We start from the raw sequence: 23,683 nt of genomic DNA on the forward strand, positions 1-23,683 counted from the left end.
AAAGTACTTACTGTAGGGAAGAGTCAATCAGGACACATTCTGGCCAGAGTCAGAAACCCCAATCTATCCCTAAAAAGCTGTGCAAATCACTTAATTTCCTGACCTCAGAATGACAGGTTTGGATTTGATAAGTTCTTAAGATTCTGCCAGTTTTATATATACTCAACACCCTGTCTTTGGTAACTATCAAGAATAAAAGAAGATGAATCAAATCATTTCTCCTGAGTCTACCTTTTTTCCCAAGCTGGGAGAGCAGCTTTATTCTCAAGTTTGAGATGCAAAGTGTATACAGCAGAAACAAGAGACTAGCCTAATCTGATGTGATGGTTCCTGCATGAGATGCCCCAGAACATGCTACAGAGCTCTCCCTGGAGGGCTGAACAGCCACCAGGTCACTCCATGCCCCACCAGCCCTTGTCACTGCATGTCAGTTCTCTGTCATTTCAGAATAAACACTTTATATGTATCCTAGTGAGAAAAGTCTATTGGTTGCCAAGTGGTGCATCCAAATCTGCATTTAGTTTAAAAAATAGATCATTTGTCTGAAGCTTCATCTACCTTATTAGAAGTATGGAGACCTGTCACAACTTTGTTTTTATTCCTTCCTTAAAACATTTACAAAGCATTTCTATATCATTAAATAGTCTGTTTAACACTGATTTCGGAAAGAGCGTTTAAAACAAGGGCTGAAGGGGCAGAGAGGATGAAATAAGTCTAGCCATCACATCTGTAGTACAAAGGGGCCTGTAGTCTGGAAGATGTTGGGGGAGATGGCCAATGCATCCAGCATGGCCATCCATGCTGCATGGAGAAATGCTCACTTGCTTGTAGACTGGCACATGCCACTCTGAATACTTCAACAAACATTTTATGACATGCATTTACCACCTGCAAGAGCTGCAAAGGTTCCAAGGAGCAAAGATGAACAATACAAACACCATCTTCTAGGAGATCTCCTGGTCTAAAAGTGGAACCATGGTTCATTCCCTCATTCAGTGACTATCTTGAGCTCCAAGTCTGCACTGTTCCATGGAGGTGCAACAGACAGTGCAGTGGAGAGGTAACAGCAAGGGAAGGTGCCTGTCATCAAAGAACAGAGAGTCTGGTAAGGGAGATAGGGCAAGAATATAAACATAATATGTCAGCCTGTAAGATGGGGGCTAGAGATAAGCAGGAATGTTGTTTGTGAATGGCTTCATCAAAGAAGGCATCTCGGGGAGGTAATATTTACACAAAGTCCTGAGTACATGTGGCAGCTCCAAGCCAAGGGGAAAGCAGCTGCAGAAGTGAAAATGTGACTGGTTAGCAGCAGATCCCCCCATGAGGCAGTGTGGCAGTGAGAGTGAGAAAGACAAAAACATAAAATCCCTTCGGGTAGACAGCCAGAGGCCAGATTGGGGAGGGCTTTGGGTGAGGGTAAGTACTTTGGAACAAATTCTATGAGAGATGGAAAGCCATTGGGGGTTCTGAGCAAGAAAAAAACCAAGTTTCCCCACAGAAATGATATTCATGAACTTTTGAATAGACACAGAAATTGACCCTCTCAGTCGTAAAACTTGAGACTTATATTTGCTTTATCTGAGTTCCTTCTTCAAGAAACTGATCCTCGGGCAAGGGACTGAAAACTCACCAGTCCACCACATCCAGACAATGAGATGTCCGACCCCTCGTTCATCATGATTGCTTCCTTACCCCAACTGCTGTTTTTCTAGACTAGCTACATTCCTTCTTCACTACATAAATCCCCCAATTTTAGTTGGTTGGGAGACAGATTTGAGACTGATCTCCCATCCTTTGAGGCTGGCATCACCTGAATAAAAAGCAGTACTCACTGTCTCAGTAATTGGCTTTCTGTGCGGCAAGCAATAGGACCTAGACTGAACTCCTAACGTCTTGGTAACAGATGAAGTGACAATTCATCTACCCAGGGATACAGACATAGTTCTGGAGAGGAAGTGACACTTGTCTGTAAAGAAATTTTTATCTTATCTGCTCAAATACTAGAAAGGATTGGTACTAGGTGCAAAGCATACAGACCCCTCCTGAAGGAAGAAGAGCCTCCAGTATAGACTAAGAGGGAGGTAAGAGGAGGCCTGCAGAAAGTTGCACTGCCTGAATCAGAAACAAAGAAATGGCAGAATGCAGTAGAAAGCTCAGGAGGAGACTGGTCATGTTCATTTGATTTACAACTAGAAAGCTACTGAAAAACCCAATGAGAATAATTTTATTCCACTGGTGGCACATTTAAAACGAGTTCAGATTTTTAAAAAAAGAACATCAAACCTAGTTCTCAACTGAATTCAATTTACAGGGCCTGCTTATCTCACATCTAAATCAATAACTCTAAATGTTTTTAATTGTCCTGAATATTACTCAATATTCACTCAGGGATCAGCAACTCCGTTATGGATAACACAATTGTCATAAGTATCTACAAAAAAAAAAAGGCTAGTTGTATAAGATTTAGGAAACAAAGTCAACCCTAATTTTCTAGATCAATGAAGAGAATCAGCGGCATGGGATGCAGATGTGCCTGTGCCCTTCACCCCAGCTCCACCATTTACAGAAGGGCTATTGTGCACCACACAGTCTGGAAGCAGCCATTACTGTGTTTAATCTCACAAACTTGCAAGTCCCAGAAATATAGAAATTGGTCCAAAGGCACTGAGCTAGTAAGAGAAGAATGGACATTTAAACCTAATTCTTCCTAACTCCAAAGTCATCATCTTACTTCTCAAATTTGTTTAATTTTCAAAGCAAGAAAAACAGACATCCCATTGCCAATGGCATAGGTAATCTGTGGGTGAATAATTAACAATATGGTGAAATAAATGAGTTCTATTTAAATAAAGTTAATGTCAAATGTGACTGATATTACAGATTCCAAACTGATATTACAGATTCCAAATAATGTGACTACAAAGATTGTCAAAAGGCAATGCAGTTAGATGACTGAGGCAGACATGGTTTTTAGGTTCTGGAATTTTCTGGTAAGAAAATTCAGGAAGCACAAAGCGTGATAGAAAGAACTTGACAACTAAATCATGCTAAAGCGTCAGTATTTACTTTTGACACTAACTATAGAAAAAGTCCACCATGAAGAACTACATGTCAGGTTAAACAGACAAATCACATCCTCATAGATTTAAAAAGGAGAGTTTAGTTAGGCAGTGGGGTACAAGGGTGAACTGTGGGTGATCATCTGTATTTTGGAATGACAGCTAAGAGGAAACTGTCATCGTCTGGTCATACAAACTTGGGACTTGCCAAATGAATGGAAACATTTAAATTTACATTCTCAAGAGACTTTTCTCAGTTATTTTTTTCAACAACTTATACTAGGCCTTAGGGACTGAATATTATAGTCTTGGCCAAAATTTACGGCACAAGCATTTCTGTAGAAGCTGGTACTGACAGCATGTGCTCCACCTTGGCTCAATTTCTGCAATGTGACCAAATGGCATTAGAAAAATAGAAACAAGCTATAGAAACTCACTTATTTAGAAACATCGAAAACTGTTTATATATATATATATATATATATATATATATATATTTTTTTTTTTTTTTTAAGATGTGGGGTACAATTCAGGATTAGGTATACAAATAATCATTGTACAGGTAAAGTTTGGACATGCCTTTGAAGACATAAAATTTTAATAATTATTAATAAAATGTGTATGAGAACCCCAAATTTCTGATTTTGCCTATGTTTGTACCACTTCCAGCTCCAGAGGAGGCTGCCATTAGGCCCAGAAGAGAACCAGTGTGCTCTTCTGGGCCTGAGTTCAGCACTGTTATACGAGGCCTTCTGGGACTAACCTTATGCATCCTGCTCATCCTTTAAAAAAGCACTAGCAATCTGTATTTGATTTTCACTCATCCACAGGTAGCTGTGTGATTTATTATATTTCATACTTTTGTAAACTGCAGCCCTTTCAGATATCAATTGGAAGCTCATTGAAAAAACCAAGACATATATGTAACAAAACATACACGTGTCTGTGTGTGTGTGTGTGTGTGTGTGTGTGTGTGTGTGTGTGTGTACACAATGAGATTTTCTTTCTTTGTTTGCAAGGCAATTATTAAAAACCAGCTATAAATGTGTTGGAAAATGGGGAAATTTTCATAAAGAAAAAAGATGAGAATAATAGATTTTAAAACTGTCTACCTCTTTTTAAAATCATTTTCACATAATATCACTGGTAGGCAATCTACTGTAACATCTTTTGTAAAAATTCACTGAAGTATGTCAATAAAACAGACAAAATTCAAGTCAGGTTCCATGTCAAATGATAGGGTAGATTAAATGTCTAACATTTTTTCCCCCAAACCCTAAATGTTTAGTAATCTTTTCAGTGTTTCATCAATAAAGCTATCATATTATATGCAATAAAGTACTAAAAGCAATAGTTGAGTTACACAACTATGACTAAAATAAAACAATAATGTGCAAATATCTGATAGTTAAAATATTTGAGCATTTCTTTAGAATACCTGGAAATTATATGGGTCAGATGACTTTATCTGTTCATAAATGATAAAATACAGTGTGTGGTTTTACAGATTTACTTATAAAACTGTGACTGCCTTGACCTGATTATCAAAGCTATTAGACATTCTAGTGAGAAAAGTATAGTTTGAATTATATGAGTAAATAAGAACAACCCGTTGACTTGCAATAGCATTTGGAAATATAGATGATATGACGTGGTTGTTATCATCCATGAAACACAGAACGGGAGTCAAGATGCTCCGTGTACATCATAGTGTACAGCATGAGCTCCTGCCAACTCCTTACCAGACTGGTTGTGATGTTTCTGTGAAGGAGAAGATAAGATATGGAGAAAACCTGTAGAAAGGCGATGTATTGTCTCCAGAATCTGAGGAGGCCAACATTCAAGGCACTGTGAGTAGACTTGTTTGGTGTAAATGGTTTCAGAAGAAAAACAGTGTAAGATGAAGGTATGGGGGTGAGTAAAGTAGACTGTGAAGGACATTGTGGGCAAGAGTCCTGAACTTGTAGAAGGCTGGGTGCCAAAGAAGAGTTTTAAGACTCGGGATCATGAAGCAAGTTCTAAGTTTTATACAGATAATTTCAGGAAAGAAATGGAAAAAAGATAAAGCCATTGCAAGAGTAAATGTTAGACTCTCAAACTTTGTTTAATTTGAGTACCTAGAACAACCCTTTGTTTCGACTCTCCAGTGGAAAAAGAATTCACTAATAAACAAATAAATTACAGAAGTGGTTTTGGAGTAGGGTTTTGTGTTTGTGCATGCATATATACATTTTTGTTTTCACAATGAGAGGACAGAGAATACACATTGAACCACATCACAAGCATGTCTTAAAGTCTAGTATTTTGAAATTAATAAGGCCTAAATGCTTATGATGCATATGAATAGTTGTAAGCATAGGGTTAAGCAAACAATTTATAATAATTATTAATCTAAGCGAACTTTATAACAAAAAATGCACAGGAAAAATAGAAAATAATGACGAACTGCAGATAGCCAATTACAAGTCATCTTTCTCCCAAATGCTAAGGATTCTAACTACCTGACTGCAAGTACACAAAATAGTAATCTTGTAATGCTGCCAAAAATACATGGAAGTCACACTTCTTAATAAAAACTGAATTATAGTATTTGGAAAACCCCAATCACATTAATTTTATCTCAGTTTCAAATTTGAAAGCCTAATGATTCACAGTTAAATGAAAATCTATGGAATTTCACATCATTTCTAATAATGAATGAGCACATACTATGTGCCAGGCAGATTTTGAAGTGCTATGCATACATTTATCTCATTTCATAATTATAAGTTTCTGAGATAAATATTAATAGCATCTATCTTATAGATGAGGAAATTGAGGACAGAAAAGCACACAAATAACCAGGCAGTAAAACTGACATTAAAACCAAACATTCTAACTCCAGTTTTCACATTTTAACCAGACCAGATTGCCTCCAGAACTTGCATTTTCAGATCCATCCTAGACTTATCAGGAGGACCTAAGCTACTCACTAGCTGACTGCAGACCATATTCTGAGAATCATTTGTAACTAGGATGACAGCTCAAAATACTGCAGTAACAGTAAGAAGAGGAAAAGGGAGTCAAAGATGGATCCTGGAGAATTAAGAAAGAATCAGTAGGACTGGACTTGGTGACTCATTGTACACATAAGGTTGAGGAAGAGGCTAGGTGGAAGCAAAGTCTGGAAGGACAACTTTGGAAACAAGCAGGAACTACAAATGAAAAGAGCAAATTTTTGGTTTGAACTGGAGTTTGATGCCAAGAAGGCAGCTTGACAAAGCAGCAGGTAATGGGTGGAGAGGAGTGAGGAGAGCTGTCCCTATACCAGGCTGGTCTAGCTCTACCCCATATTAAATCATTCCTACTGAGAAAGTTACTAGATAAAGGATGGACATGTGGGGGAGGGGGGTGTTGGAGGTTAAAATAAAGTGAGAATCATCTCCCTGGCATGCTGGGTATGAAATCGGGTAAAACAAAAAATGAGACAAGAGGAAGCCACTAAAGCACACATGCTGGCACCTTTCCCTACCCGAAACCCACTCACCCATGGTGCTGATCACTGTCTCCCTTGTTTTAAGTTCTTTGAGTACCACTCCTATGCATGCCAATATACTGAAAGTTCTATAAGGGCCTGCATCTTGCTCATTTTATAGTTTTTGAAGAACTACACAATGTAAAGTTGTTTGTCCAATTATTTAGTCAGAGGTTCTTCCCACTTTTACAAGAAGTTAAGGAACTCTTTCACAGATGCAGTTAGTCCCTTTAGGTCTAAGGTTCAAGCATCATTAGGCTTTCTCAATGTAAGATATCCTCATTAATAGAATAAAATTCTAGCTTCATCCCAAGAAGTCAAGAGGAGGGAAAGAAAAGCAGTAAGGGAACAAAACAAACATAAGAATGGAAAGCACTTGCACTTATGTCTGGAACTAGTTATTAGTCATGTCAGCCTAATCAGATCAGTGGACTCCAGACAAAAGAATAAGATATTTTGGTTCAAGGCTCATTAAAATTTAGAGTGGTTAATTTGCTCCTTAACTTTAGGTAGCTAAAAAGACAGAAACAATAAAGGTACACAAAATAGACACTTCTTTTGTTTTTACAATTAAAAAAAATTTAAAGCTGCTGAAATTTAAAATATTTCAATTAAAAAATTTTGCAGTTTATTCTATAAAATAAAATCAAGATGAGATGTTTTAGAAAATAAAATGGACTTCAGCTGAAAGAAGTGACCAAACTTAGATGGATTTAGATGTACTGACCCAGTTTTTCAAACTAAAGTGTATGATATAAAGATTCCTTTGGAAAACACTATCAAAATCATTTCTTAATGATTATTACTTTTCATTTATACAAAGCATGCTCTTTGAGGATTAATTGTGAATAACTGGCTTTCAGTGTAGCTATAATGATGATTAATTAATTCACCTATCTGATATTTAGCTTTCAAATGCCTATAATGACATGAACACACAGCAGTAAGGCTGGAATTCAGGCTAAGTATTTAAAAAGCAATGACAAAGAGTAAAGTACTCACGATATGGCACTTCCAATGGATGCCCTGTGACATCACACCATCCGATAGGGTGGATGTCAGGACTGTCTGCCTCTACCCAGTAGTCGTACTTATGGTCCCAGCCATCAAAATGAATCTGCAAAGTGAGTTTTGAATAATTAGTGCTTAGCAATAAGTATTTCACAATACTTGTATCAAAATATTTGAATACAGACATATGAAGCCGAGATTGAAATTTTATTAATCACATTTTGCAGCTGAAATGATATTTAAAGTTTACTATTGTACATTCTTCTAACCTAGACAACAAAGGTGGGTGTACTAATTTTCCAAAGAAATTAAAGAAGTTGGTAAATAAAAAATTTGTCAGGGATTGATTAGAATATCGAGTAGGACCAATCCATGTTCTCAACTAAAGCAAATACTATCATGTTATTGAAAGGTCATTTTCTCTCTGGGAAACTGTCCTGTAATCACTGTAAGAACCATGTCAGTATCATCAACAGTAAGTCACCAACTTGCCATCAGTACACGTCTTATACTGATAGGTAATGCATGTATTAGAGTATAAGGAAGCACCAAATCCCTAAATCTCCACAAATGAAAGATTGACCCATCAGAACAATGGGGACAAAGACAGCAGAAAAAATATGCTTCTGGGGTAGATATATTTAAATATTTACCTTAAAAGCTATTAAGAAAGCAAAGTCTAAGTTATCAAAAACTCTTCTGGGTGGTGAGTTGGGGTTGACGGTAGTCGAAATCTAGCTGGGGAAGAGGGGGCACACCTCATCAATAAGGGTACCTGCACTCTAAATATTTGTATTTAACCCTGAATGGTATCCCAGAATTTTAAAATAAAAATTAAAAGAGGGAAAAAAAAGAAACTCTTCTGAGGAAGAGATAGTGCTCAGGCCCAGCAATCCTGCTGGAAGACACTCAAACAAGGCTAATTATCACAAGGCTAATTTACTTTGTATCTTATCTACATATTCCACACACATATGTACAGATTTAAGAATAATTAAATAAATCCTAATTTCTGAAACAAAAATCAAATACTTATTTCTTAAAATAAAAAATACTTATTTCTTTTGAAAAAGCTATCTGTTTCAATAAAAAACAACTGTTATAAACTTTTGAAAATCACATTAGAATTTAAAAAGCAAGATTCCTAGCACTATAATTAGCCAACTGAAATATAAATCTATTATGCAAGTCATAGGAGCAAAAAAAAAAAAAAGCAAAATTCTATGTATTAAGTCCAAAATAAAGTTCGATTTTTGTGTTGAGTCATTTTTCTAAACAAGTGGTTTTCAAAGTGTGGTTCTCAGACTTCTGACATCACCTGGGCACTTATTAAAAATGAAAATTATTGGCCTCTTCCTCATTCTACTGAATCAGAAATTTGAGAGGGTAGAGTCTAACAACTTGTGTGTTAACAAGTATTCTATGTGACTCTGTTATAAGCTAAAGGGATTAGTGTTCTTGGAAATAACTACCAAATTTGGTATATTTCTATCAAACGTAGGTCTCTGTCCATGACAGAGTGCCCTTTCACAATAATAACTATAAAAATAGACAAAAATGAAGTGATTTTTTTTTTAATGGACAATTGGTAGCACAGAAATGCAATCCCTATGGAAAAGAAAACAATCCAGATGAGCCCTTAATGTCAGCCCGGAGACAATTTCCTGATTGCAGTACAGAGAAGAGAAACATAAACAAAGCAGTTATGCTGTGCAGAAGAGATACAGACTGTAGCTTAGCTCTGATAAGACAGCTGGAAGCTGAAGGACAATTTACTGGGAGAAAAAAGAACTACAAAGAAGGTAACCCCAAAAATCTATGGGGGATTATTTTCAAGGTCTTGGTCAAAGTCTGGACTGCACATATGACAGGTTAGATTTCCTGAAGCCAAGCAGAGAGTAGCTGATACACAGGTGAGAGTGAAACAAAATACTGGAGGACACGTTACTGGGAGTGTTTTAAAGAGACCAGCATGGAGAGACCTCACTAACACCTTCAGAATTTGATTGTGACACTAAAAAGGCTACACTTTTGTGGAAAGAAACATGTCCTAGACTAGCCCTTTAAAAAGGCTAAAATCAAGCTCAACAAGAAATACAACCACCAGGAATTTATCAACCCCACCATTTTTTAAAAGATAAATACTACCACTGTACATGTATCATTCATAATGTTCAACATTAAAAAATGTTTTCATCACGTAAATAGAACAGTTGAATGGGAGCCAAACTCAATTTTTAAAGAAGTAGTCAATAGAAATAGACCCTGAGATGACCCACATATGGTAATCATTAGACAAGGACTTTAAAGTAGCTGTTTAAAAAAATGTCCAAAAATTTAAAGGAAAAATGGTCTTAATCAGTGAACAAGGAATCTCATAAAATAAATGGAAACTATAAAAGAGAAGCAAATAGAGATTCTAGGACTGAAAAGCAAAAATATCTGAAATACAAAAGTTACTGGATGGCCTTGGTAACAGATTAGAGATGGCAGAAAGATGAATGAGTGTACATGAAAACAAAGCCATAGAAATTATTACTTTAAAGAACACACAATTTAAGATTTAAGTAATGAATAGCGCCTCAGATACTTGTGTGATAATATCAACTCATCTAACACTCATGTATTTGATGTCTGGAAGAAAAGAACAGAGAAAGAATGAAATTGGAATAAAGGTCAAATAAGCCAGGCTCGGTGGCTCAGCCTGTAATCCCGCGCCTTTGGGAGGCTGAGGGGAGTGGATTGCCTGAGCCTGCGGCTTCGAGACCCGCCTAGGCAGCAAGACCTCATCTCTGCAATAAATCAAAAAATCAGCCGGGTGTGGTAGTGCATGCCTGTAATTCTGGCTACTTGGAAGGCTGAGGCGGAAGGATCGCCGGAGCCCAGCAAGTCGAGGCTGCGGTGGCCGGGAGCGGCCACTGCACTCCAGTCTGGGTGACAGAGTGAGACTCCAACTCAAAAAAAAAAAAGGTCAAATAAAACAACCACAGAAAGACTAACATTTAAAATTCTCTCTACTTTGGCCCAAAACACCAATTTAAAAGCTTGAGAAGAATGGCAAAACCCAAGCATAGTAAATACAAAGGAATTCAAAACTAGGCAAATCACAGTCAAACAACTGAACGAGAAATATAAAGGAAAATTTTGTAAGCAGAGAAGCACAACACATTACATAGAGGGGAACCATGACAGGAAAGTTGGCCAACTTCTCATCAGAAACTGTGGAGGCAAGAAAATAACAAAATGATATCTTTAAAGCATGAAAAGGAAACACAAAAACTGCCAACACAGAATTTTAAATCCTACAATAATATTCTTTAAAAAAAAACATTTTAAGATAAATAAAAACAGAAAAATAATCACCTATAGATTTGCACTACAAGAAATATTAACGAAAGCAAGTCGGGCTGAAGGTAATTAATTGACACCAGATGGAAACTGCTATTCACAGGTAAGAAAGAAGAGCACTAGAAATAGCAAAAACGTGGGGAAATACACAAGGTTAGTCCATCACTCTAAATGTAATCAGTTAATTAATTATGTAACAAGAAAAACAATGTGGTCATCTCAATGTATACAGAAAAAGTATTTGACAAAGTTCAATACACAATGACAAGCACGATGCTAAACACTCCCTGAAAGTAAGAAATAGAAAAAAAGCTCTCTCCATCTGATAAACTGCATCTATAAAATTTACAGGTAATATCTCATATTAAATGATAATTTATTGAATGTCCTCCTCCCAAGAATTGGTAATGAAGCAAGTTTATCTATTCTTACCATTTCTATTCAACATTTTAATGAAATTCAACTAAGCAAGAGAAAGAAATAAAAGGCATACAAATTGCAAAATAAGAGGTTAAAAACTGTATTATTCTCAGACGATGATTGTCCACATAGAAAACCATAAAATTTCTAAAAGAGCTTAAAAGTTACCAGAATTTAGCAAGATTTCAGGATTGAAAATCAATATAAAACAATCAATTGTATTTCTATATCCTGCAACAAAAAATTAGAAAAATATTAATTTAAGAAATTTTGCCACATTATTAAAAAGTAACAACAAAAAAAGATATTGGTGTGGATGTAGAGAAAAAGAAATGCTATACACTGTTGGTGGGAATGTAAATTAATACAAACCCTAGGGAAAAGAGTATGGAGATTTGTTAAAGAACTGAAAATAGAACCATCATTTGACTCAACAAACACAAATGAAAAGAAATCATTATATAAAAAAGACACTTGCACTCATGTTTATTGCAGCACTATTCACAAGATATGGAACTAACTTACGTGCCCATCAATGAATGATTGGATAAAGAATATTTAATAAATGTACACCATGGAATACAATGCAGCCATACAAAAAAAATGACATCATGTCCACTGCCACAACAGAGATAGAACTGGAGGCCACTATCCTAAGTAAAATAATTCAGAAACAGAAAACCAAATACAACATGTTCTCACTGGTAAGTGAAAGCTAAACAATGGTACACATGGACATAAAAGATGGAAATAACAGACAATGAGGACTCCCAAAAGTGGGGAGAGTAGGAGAGAGTGAAGGTTAAAAAATTACCTGTTGGGTACAACGTTCCCTATTTGGGTGAAGGGCACGCTAGAAGCCCAGACTCCATCATTACACAATATATCCATGTAAAAAAATCTGTACAGCACCTCCTGAATCTAATTTTTTTTCTAAAAGTTCCATTTAGAATATCATTGAAAAATAAAGAACTTAGTGAAACATCTGATAAAATAAGGAAATGCTATACACTGAAAACTCCAAAACATTCTTAAGGGAAATTAAAAGATGAGCCACATAAATGGAGATAGTCATCATGCCCACATCCTGGAAAACTTAGTATTATTATTACTATGTCATTTCTTCCCAGATCATTCCATAAATTCAACATAGTCCCACTCAAAAGAGCAAATTTTCTTTGTGTTATTGAACAAGCAGATTCTAATATTATGCACAAATAAAAATGACCTAATTTATTCAAAACAATTCTGAAAAATTAGTAAAATTACAGGACTCATACTACCTTATTTCTAGAATTACCATAAAGGCAAAGTTATTCAGACAGTGGTGTCCTGACTTAGGAGATTCAAACATATTAATAGAACAAAATAGCATACATGAATTTATATATAAACACACACACACACACACACACACACACACACACACACACATATAGACAGTGAATTTTCAAAAACTGTGGCAAGAGTTTGCAATAGGATAAAGGACAGTCTTTCAATGTTAGAACAGCTTAACATTCACATGAGATAAGAACAGAGCCAGTTGACTCCTACTTCACATCTCACATACACAAGAATTTGAAATGGATCATAGGCCTAAACTTAAAAGCTAAAACAATAAAATCCTTTTCTCTTCATCTAAGACCCATTATAAAATATTAGTGATATTGAAATATCCACAGATTTCTTAGCACACAGAAATTACTACCCATATAAGAAACAATTAATAAGTTCAATTTTCACTATAATCAAAAACTTGCTTCTCAAAATCCTTAAAACAAAGAAAATGCAAGCCACAGACATTTGCAATATATTTAACTGACAAGTGACTTGAAAAAAATCCAATTTAAAAATTGAAAAAAAACTCAAGCACCCAGAAAAAAAGAAGGTTCATGAATGACAAATAAGCAAACAAAAAAATATCAATATCATTCTTCATCAAAAAAATCAAAATGAAATACTACTCATACCCACTTGAATGACTTAACTAACTGACAACATCAATTGCTGGTGAGCTCCTGGGACACTCGTAACAATGTTGGCAAGGGTGTGAAATTGTACAACCACTTACAAGACGTTTTGCAGCTGATCATGGTGGCTCATACTTATCCTCCCAGCACTTTGAGAGGCCAAGGCTAGAGGATTGCCTGAGGCCAAGGGGTTGCCCAAGCCCGGGCAACTTGGTGAGAACTTGTCTGTACAATAAATAAAAAAATTAGCCAGGTGTGGTATCACATGCCTGTACTTGGAAGGCTGAGGTGGAAGGATCACCTGAGTTACTTGGAAGGTCGAGGCTGCAATGGCTGTGAGCATACCACTGCATTCTAGACTGGGCCAGACAGAGTGAGACTCCGACTCAAAAAAAAGAAAAGAAAACATTTTGCTACTTTTTAAATGAAATTAAACCACATGCCTACCCCTATGATTCCTAACAACGCCAACAAATGAGATAAAAATACAAAGTTGTGTAAAAATATTCCTCGCAGTTGTATTCATAAGCCTAAACTTGAAAACAATCCAACAGCCCAACAGGTGAACATCCATTTTATGGCTTACTAGTATTTATTTTATGGACACAAACAAGTGTGCTGTGTCCATAAAATAAATACTAGTAAGCCATAAAAATGGACAAACTATTTACACACGCATGAACATGAGATCAAACAGACATCTTGTTGAGCAAGGAGGCAGACGCAAAAGAGAGCATGCTTTATGATCTCACTGAAAAGAAGTTTAATAACAGGCAACAGAAATCAGGTCCATGGTTTTCCGGAAGGAGGACTGGCTGCAAAGGAGCACAAATATCCACACATCGATAGGAGTGGTAGTTATATAGGACATACAATTTCCATAACTCATCTAAATTCATGCATAAAATCTCTGCATCTTATCACTTGTAAATTATATCTCAATACAGTTGGCTTATTTAAAACATTTCTACATTCAGCTGCTGTCACATGGGCTGTTCTGTCTTTTACTATATTCTGCTGATGGCAATGTTACAGCACTCTAGACATACCCAGACACCTTAAGACTGACAATATCAGGAAACTGAATATTCTAGTTGTGAAAAGGCAAAGTTGGCATTCCGTTTGGATTGATGCTTTTTTGATTTGGATATACCAACAGGAAGAAGCTTGTGTAAGTCCTATAATGTAGTGAAAAAGAAACAAAATAATTTTTCAAGTTTTAATATTCCAAGCTATCTAATTTCAATGTCCTTCCCCTTTTAAGTCTGCAGAGCAATTTTTTGTTTCAAAAGCAAGGAAACTGCCTCTAAGCACAGACAAGACAGATCAAACACCTCAACAAGACCCTGCTTCAATGAGGTAAGTCCTTTCTATTTTAAATATTGTGCTGGACCGGGGAGTCCTACTGTGGAATTAGGACTAAATTGAAAAAGTAAAATGAAATTTTTTAAATTAAAAAATAAAATATATATATATCCTTTTCAATTTTTTTGATAACAGATGCAATGTTCTTATGCACCCTATTCAATATTTTCATCTTATATTCATCAAGAAATATTAAATCATCCTTTCCAAGGCTGTATATAATTACTTACAATAAGACCATGAGAATGAAAAATAGTACCATTCATTCTAATGCTGTGAGCTCCCCGCCCCTCACAAGAGCTATCTAAGCTTGAAATATATAATAAAAATATGTACCCATATACACCTTGATGAAAGATATTTTTATATCTTTGGAACCTTATATCTCTGGAGTGAAATTCCAATCTTAAAAATAACCAGACAGTCAAATTAATAGAAGAGATCAGCATTTTAAGTCTATTTACAGAGTCTTTTTGTAAAGCAAAGATTCATTTTGAAAACCACCTCCAGCATTGCATTTCATACATTTATGACTTTTTTTCCAAATATTCGGGTTTGCATAAAGTAAACATATAGGCCCCTCTTACACAGGATTTGACAAACTACAAAAAGATCAGATCACTGAACTGACCATCATCCTCAGTTCTTATCTTTAGACAGTAATGCTTCCTGGTGGCATTAACATTATGCATTAGTTATTAATGTTTGGTATTAAAAAACTTCAAAATTTAAAAATTAGGTCAGCATATAAAAAAAAAACAAGAACAAACTCCTTAGTGCAAATCCAGTGCTGCTAACCGTCAGGTTGACACTCATCTCTGCTCTTTCTTATCTTTACTACCTGGGCCCACAGTGGACCTTGCCCTCGGCCCCTTGACCTCTGCTTCTACGGCTCCATCACTTTTGCTGCTTCCATGGTACTCAGCACCATGGCTCACACATTGTAAGAGCTCAAGGCCAGTCTTCTGAACAAGATGCAAGACAGTAATCATATGTCCTCATTGTTCCTTTGGGCAGTTGGAAGATAAAGCAGTTATTATTTAGGAACATTGGGACTAAATTTAATGTGCAGTCACAATAATTTTATGATTATTGTGATTATTATGCTTGTTTTCTCCTGCTACATGGTTTTTAAATTTTTAATTTCTACTTCAACAGGCTTATTGGAGATATGCATTTTATTGTCAGAGTTCTCAAATCTATGGCAAATAGATTATAAGCATATACAACATTAACGTTCACAAACAGCCTGTATTATGCTTGAACTCTTCTAGCTTTAATTTAATACATTGGCAGTTAACTAGACTTCAATTTCATTCTAGAAAGAAGAAGTGCGTTTTGATATCTTATCCTGGTATCTACTACCCATAACTATGGATGCTACTAAGACTACAGCTCCATCTTACATCCTGTGACACAGGGCTCTCAGCTCTGTTGTGGGATGGTCGGGGACAATCAGGGACAGTACTGAGGCCAGACTCTGTTTCACACTGGGCAAGAACGCTTGCATTGGGTTTTTTCAGAATACTGCCATAACCCAAGAGCAGTGGTACTGGTATGGCAGGGGATGTACTTTTATTGTATGCTTACTTATTCCAGGCATGACTGAACATATATAAAACATAGAGAGTTTTAATGTATTATATACTCTCTCTCTCATCATTTAATTTCCAGGGTATGTTTTGTTTGGTTTTCTTTTTGAGTTGAGGTCTCACTCTGTCACCCAGGCTGGAGTGCGGTGGCAAAGTCATGGCTCACTGCAGCATTCACCTCCTGGGCTCAGGCAATCTTTCCACCTCAACTTCTGGAGTAGCTGAGACTACAGACGTGTGCCAACAGCCTGGCTAATTTATTTATTTATTTTTTTCGTAGAGATGAGATCTAGTTATATTCCCCGGGCTGGTTTCCAATTCCTGGACTCAAGCAATCCTCCCACCTCAGCTTCCCAAAGTGCTGGGATTACAGGAATAAGCCACTGTGCCCAGCCAAGAGTATGTTCTTTTAATAGATAATGAACAGAAGCCTCAGAGAGGTTAAAAGTTTTGCCATGGCCAGGCACAGTGGCTCATGCCTATAATTCCAGCACTTTGGGAGGTCCGGGAAGGATTCCTTGAGCCCAAGAGTTCAGTACCAGCCTGGACAACATAGTGAGATCTCATCTACAAAAAAAATTTTTTTAAATTAGCTGGGCCTGGTGACCTGCCTGTAGTCCCAGCTACTTGGGAGGCTGAAGCAGAAGGATCTCCTGAGCCTAGGAAGTTAAGGCAGTGGTGAGTCATGATTATGCGACTACACTCCAGCTTGGGCAACAGAGTGTGACTTCAATTTAAAAAAAAGTTAGTAAGCAAAATATCATCCCTCCCCTTCACCAATCAAGATCTAATTCAGTGAGGGGTCAGGAATGAGGGTAGAACTCTGTATTCTTTAACCATACCTCCTAGATTACTTGCTGAGGGGGGTTTTTGGATAAAACTTTTTCAAATGCTTCCTTAGGGTATCGCCATGGCAACAGAGTTGCTAATCAACTGAATTTGCCATTTAAACCAGCTCTATCTAATGAAATAAAAAACAACTTGCTAAAAAGTCATAAACCATTTTTAATTTTGTAAGACAATGAACCCAAGAGAAACCTGGTTGAAAGCCAGATGCAGAGGGCATTAAACTCCAAATTATTTCCACTTGTGGGAATTATGTCTAGATAAGTTTCCATTTCTCTATTTCTGTGGTCACAGCTATAACAAGTAGCATTAGTTTTTTTTAACCACAAGATGTTTGTCACATAAGATTCCCACAAAAAATAAAAATGTCAAATTTCTCATGGAATCCCCAGGGTTTTAATTCTTGTTAGGAAAATCTTTCAATATTTCATCAGTATTACGCACAATGGCCACATCTGTGGCTCCGTGGCTAGGTGTCTGGGGGTCCTATGATTGGAAGAAAAACCCTCCTTCATAAGCAGTATGATGACAAATAATCTCAAAAATCAGCTTGTGGTTATAACTAACATAAATATTTTCATAAGATCTGCCATAAAATTTATAAACTTTGAAGCACTGAAGCAACATGCTGAACCATGGCGGCAGACGCTGAGCCTTCATTGTTGATTTAAAGGCCGTCGTCTTTGCAATTGTTCACCCTTCATCTTCCTCTCAGGAAAACCAGCCTTCTGGTGGAAACTGTTAATATTACTCTCAATTTGTCCTGAGATTCTGAATGTCCTCTTTGGTTCCTTTATCAAGTCATCACGGGTTTTCTACCAAATCACACATTATTTATACTCTTATTATTTAGATACCACTAAATCGAAAGGGACTTAAGCTGCTTACAATATAAGAACATAGGATTTATAAATAAGAAAAGTAGGACCTGCGGAATGTAAAGCGAAAGAAAGTTGGTTGTATCTAGAAGGGCCACAAAATTTATTGTCCAAATGGGACATTTTTGAGAGTGAAAAGGAGTACTGTGAATAATTAGACAATTATAGCAGGCATAATCCAGGAATATCCAGGTAAGCCAAGATATATGACACTTTGAGCTATTCTAAAGATGAGATTACTGTAAACAGCACTCAATTCCCAGCAAGCTAATGATAAAGAGGAAATAGTATACAATTCTCATCATAACATGAAAAAAACACAGCAGTTAATCTAAAGATGCAAAATGTCTCCTACTGGAAATATATTGTACAGACATTTAAATAAAGAACACTGAACAACATGATGGATAATATGATATATAGTGCATGTTTAATGACTTATGTAATTGCATAATATCTACATGGGAAATACCAGCAAAGTGGAAATATATGAAATGAACACACCATTCATTTCATAATGCAGTATTTTTAAAATTTTTGAAGTTATGGGTAGGTTACAAATTTGTTCCTATTCATTCTAATAATTTGCCTATTAGTACAACATCAATTTTTTTAGTAGCAATTCTTAAATTAGTCACATATATGAGTTTCTGATCACTCAAAAATGTTTTTTCAACTTACAGACTCTGCATTTACATCTATTATAGTATCTTACTATTTTTTTTATCTCCAGTACCTAATAATATCTGAAACATACTTGTTGAAAAATTTTCACACTCTGTTCATTGGGCAAATGAATGTATAAGATCAAATATGTCCATTTAAATTATGTAAACATTATCAAATAAATTATGTCTAAAGTATCTATTTAAGTTTAACCCAAACCTACTGATTTATCAATTTATTTCATAGACTTATCTACCTTTTGAACTGCCAATACTTTTTTGAGAATTATGACTAAAACATGCAGAAGTTTCTGAAATGCTGTGAAGCCATTCATCCTTTCAGAATACAAAAATGGACACATGTACCTCTAGGTTATAATGACTAAGATGTGACGGGTAAACAGGAATCTTGCGCTAACTAAAATTATGATCCTGCTACATTGAGAGGACGGATAGAGAGACGAGCACATATGGGGAACAGGCAAGGGAGGAAAAGAGTTCCCCACCTCCCACGTAGTAGAATCCCACATAAAAGACCGAAAGTTGCAAAACAAGCCTATGTTTAGAGTCTCAGGGATAAACACCATAAAACTTGGCTAAAATAAATGAAAGTGGTTGCCTCTGCAGAGGGAAAAATGAGAGAGGGGGTCTTGGGACAAATGTTGCCCAAACAAAACTTGAAGAATTATTTTTTGCACTTTGTGCCAGTGTAACTTGGGCAACCCAGTTAATGGCTGTGCCGATGCCAGACAAGAATCATAGGAAAGGAAGCAGAGTTTTGATTTTTGTTCGGTTTGGCTTATTTTGTTACAATGAATTTCATTTTGATAATATTAAATTCCAAGTGCCTACAGGATATCCAGGTGACAATGCCTAGCAGATAAGTGAAAATGTGCTCCTGGCCCCTGCTTGAGAAAAACAAACGAACGAACAAGGAGGACCCCCAAAAGCTAAGAATCTACTTATAAAAATTGTGTATTTACTCTTACATGCTTAAATTTCAATCACCTTCAACATACTCTCCATTTAATGCAGTACATCTATTGAGACACTTTTTCCTAGGCTCAAAACAGTTTTTAAACTCCTCTGTTTTGATACCTTTTAGGGCTTCTGATGCTTTTTATTTCACCTCTTTCACATTAGCCAACGATTCTCTTGGAGGACTTTTTTCATCTGGGGAAGAAAAAACAAAAGTCTCTCGGGGTGAGATCAGGTGAGTATGGAGGGTGAGGCATTGGGGTCATGGCATTTTGGGTCAAAAACTGCTGAATACTCAGGGCAATGTCAGCAGGTGTGCTTGTAAACCACCCATAATAAAATGGGCAAACACACTGAAAGAATCTCCAAAAAATTCACTGAAGAGCACATAAGTTTAATCCAAACCTCTGCTTCCATCCCTGTGATTCTTGTCTGGCAGCAGCATAGCCGTTAACTGGGTTGCCCAAGTTACACTGGCGCAAAGTGCAAAAAATAATTCTTCAAGTTTTGTTTGGGCAACATTTGTCCCAAGACCCCCTCTCTCATTTTTCCCTCTGCAGAGGCAACCACTTTCATTTACTTTAGCTAAGTTTTATGGCGTTTATCCCTGAGACTCTAAACATAGGCTTATTTTGCAACTTTTGGACTGGCTGGTACACTGATGCAGATGGGTTCCTAGAACACTAATCTAGCAGAGAAGCCTGTGCTACAAGAAGCCTGCCCTCCAAAAGACAATTCTGGGGCTTTTTGGGGTCCCTCCTCATAAGGCACAGATTGAGGAGTCATAAATGCATAGGGGCTGGCAACACCAGATGCCTACATGTGCTGACAAAGAGAGTGAGGACTAGGTAGGAAACAAGCAGTGCTGGGCCCAACATGTGATCTTCTCCTTGCCAGACTCACAATAGCCCTTTAGGAATTGCATCAGTGGCCTTTGCTCTCTGGCTTCTGGTTGGGTTTTGGCCAAGGAGAAGTATCAACAGGACTGAGAAGGAGGACAGGAGGAGAGAAGCTGGGGAGCATATGCCCACACCTCTCTCCCTGCAGGGGTGCAGGTGAACAATGGCCGTGATTCCACCCAAGGTCACTTTATGGGCATTACCTGCAGCTCAACTCTACCCTAACTTTCTCACTCCCACCCTCATGGACTGATCCCAACCCTGCCTAAATGTTGTAAACAGGTCTTTATTCAAGTCTGTACAATGTGCCCTCTGTTTCTTGCAGTACCCTGAGTCATACATGAATCTAAAAAGAAATCCTGAAAATTCTGTTAAGAAATGGCTGAGGAAAAAAAAGCAACAAAGAACTCTTAAGACCAGCAGGAGAATCAAGAAGGAATGCACAGTGGCAGCCAAGGGAGAATACTTCAACGAGGGCTGTGTGGCCAATTGCACTGAGGCTGCGGAACAGACACCTGGGAAATGTCTCTGCCGTGGCCAGAAAGAGCAGCACAGCATGGTGCCCGAATCTTGACTGATTCAATCTGAAGAGTGAACAGGTGGCAGCAATGGGAATAGATGGAGACATGTCTAATAACTCTGGAGGCTATGATAAGAAGGGTGATGAAGGCCGGGCCTGGTGGCTCAAGCCTGAAATCCCAGCACTTTGGGAGGCTGAGGTGAGAGGATTGCCTGGGTCCAGGGCCTTGAGACCAGCCCGGGCAACTTAGTGAGATCTTATCTCTGCGATAAATCAAAAAATTAGCCAGGCCTGATGGCGTGTGCCTGTGGTTCCAACTACTTGGAGAGCTGAGGTGGAAGGATCATCTGAGCCCAGCAGGTCAAGGCTGCGGTGGCCATAAGCCTGTTGTGGCACTCCAGCCTGGGCGACAGAGTGAGACTCCGACTCTAAAAAAAGAAAAAAGAAAAAAAGAAGGGTGACGGAGCTTCCCAAGAAGGATGTGTGGAAGCCACGGAGACTTGACCACAGACTAACAGAAGACCCTGCAGAGAGAGAAAGACTGAAGATGGAACTGAAGATGCAGGAAGTGGGATAAACAAGTGAAAGAGTTGCAGAAATAAGGAGTGTCAGCTCTCTCTTAAGCACATAAGGCACATTAAGAACGACAAAGCTGGAGGAAGGAAAAGTTGAAAGGTTTGCACAAGGTAGCTTCAAGGTTCTCAAGCAAATAGGAGGCAAGCCAATATGGACGTAGAGGGGAGTCCAAGGGCAGAAAGGCAAGTCAGGATAGCAAGTCAGAAGTTGGCAAAGGCACTCTCCTTCCACTTGGTGGGTGAAGAAGGGCAGGGCACGTGGAGAGCTGCACTGAAGGGGTGAGGCGCGCCGAAGACCTGCACCAAGTGATGGTTTTCCACACGCTCTAGGTGGGGAACTCCACAGGAGGCCAGCAGACCTGGGGAAGTGAGGGGCAGGGTGGCGACCTAGGGACTGCGTGAGGTTGCAGAGCAAGGCAAGCAACCAAGAGGCTGCCATTTCAGAATTTGAAATCTTAGAGATGGAGCTGTCCTGTGTGGTGCCGAGGCCCCAAATACAGAGATGTGGCCAGTGGCAAGTACGGAATGATGTCTGAGATCTGAGTATCAACAATTCTTGGGCTTCTCTGCCCCAATCTCAATTACAGACGATGTGGGTGAAAACAGAAGTCCATTTATTTTTAGCATATTTGAGGTTTAACTTTTAAATAGTTATAGTCTCTTTTACAAAAGAAGTTATGTTTCACTCATTACTCAAATTCAAATGTTTTCATCTAAAATGTCAAATCATACTAGATGAAGATCTTGGCTCCATTTCAACAATAAAATGTATGCTTCCGTTTACATTCATGATCTATGAAGTACACTGGGTCACTAAAATAAATGTATGTTGCTTCTAAAGAATAAGAATATTGAGCTTAAAACTGTGTTAGGAATTCAAAATTCTGCAAAAATTACTCATATTTACATTACTGTGCCCTCTGAAACAGGTAATTTATCCAGCTGACTGTAGGAAGCTTCTCTTCTTCTTCATGTGTAACTAAGTACTTCAACAAGAACTATGCATTCTGAAAATTGATTGAATTTCTTTTTTGTCTTTTCTTTTTTTTTTTTTTTTTTTTGAGGAGTCTCACTCTGTCACCCAGACTGGAGTGCAGTGGCACGCTCCTGGCCACCGCAGCCATGACCTGCTGGGCTCGGGTGATCCTTCCGCCTCAACCTTCCAAGTAGCCGGAACTACAGATCCGCTCTACCATGCCCAGCTAATGATTGAATTTCTTAAGAAAAATGTAATGTTCAAGTCAGTGAATAACTTTCAAGCAACAGAGAAGAGTGAATGTTTGTAATTAACATGTTTGTTCATGTTTTCTTACTTATCTGCTATAATTCAATGACAGAGTCTAAGTTATTTCCATTGAAATTATACTCTTGGTATAGAAAAAAATACTGATTCACAACCTGGCTTTTATTCTCCAAAATTCCATATCCAATGACATCTAGACATAATGCAAATCAAAATTATCAAAGATCTAATCATCTAAGGTTAGTTTTCTACTTAGTTTATTTTAGACAGAAAGAAAAAAAACATCGTCCAGCTGAAAACTATTTTCAGTATTTCAGCATATGGGTTCCTGTTATATTTTATGTTTGTCTATTCATTTTCTGCCTTTCTCTGACTTTTCTACCTTAGAATCCTAGGGCCTGGAATCTGAAATCAGAAAGTATCGGCCTTCATAAAGATCATACACTAACCCCATTAACCTCCACACAGATCATATAAGACAACACTGATAACTAGGTACATTTCCGATTATATAATTATATATATTATAATTATAAGTAGTTATATGTACTATATAAGTAACATTAAACATTTAATTATTTAATTATTAATTAATAATTTGACTCTGCAACTGACATTTCAGGGATTTCTGTTTCTGATAGAATGTTGAACTCCAGGACGGGAAAATTAGAAGTACTAAAACTAAAACTAATGTCTAGAAACTAAAAAACTATAGAGCCATAATTTCTGAACTAACTGTGGATGCCAAGAAGTCTGAATGATCCGATGAATACAAAAGCAGGGGTCTTTGCCTAAATGAG

At 37.3% G+C, this 23,683-nt stretch overlaps 1 protein-coding gene across 2 annotated transcripts in view; it reads right to left on the minus strand.

Annotated features, from left to right (window-relative positions):
- Positions 1-23,683, minus strand: part of L3MBTL4 (L3MBTL4, histone methyl-lysine binding protein) — a 433,421-nt gene that overhangs the window by 203,947 nt on the left and 205,791 nt on the right. For both annotated transcript variants that reach the window (XM_021707570.1, XM_021707564.1), the window contains one exon: positions 7,576-7,690. In XM_021707570.1, coding sequence (XP_021563245.1) covers positions 7,576-7,690 — 115 coding nt within the window. The remainder of the gene's footprint in view (positions 1-7,575; positions 7,691-23,683) is intronic.

The sequence above is a fragment of the Carlito syrichta genome, unplaced genomic scaffold (genome assembly GCF_000164805.1).
Source record: "Carlito syrichta isolate Samal-C Ts95f unplaced genomic scaffold, Tarsius_syrichta-2.0.1 Scaffold47312, whole genome shotgun sequence".
NCBI classification, from domain to species: Eukaryota; Metazoa; Chordata; class Mammalia; order Primates; family Tarsiidae; genus Carlito; species Carlito syrichta.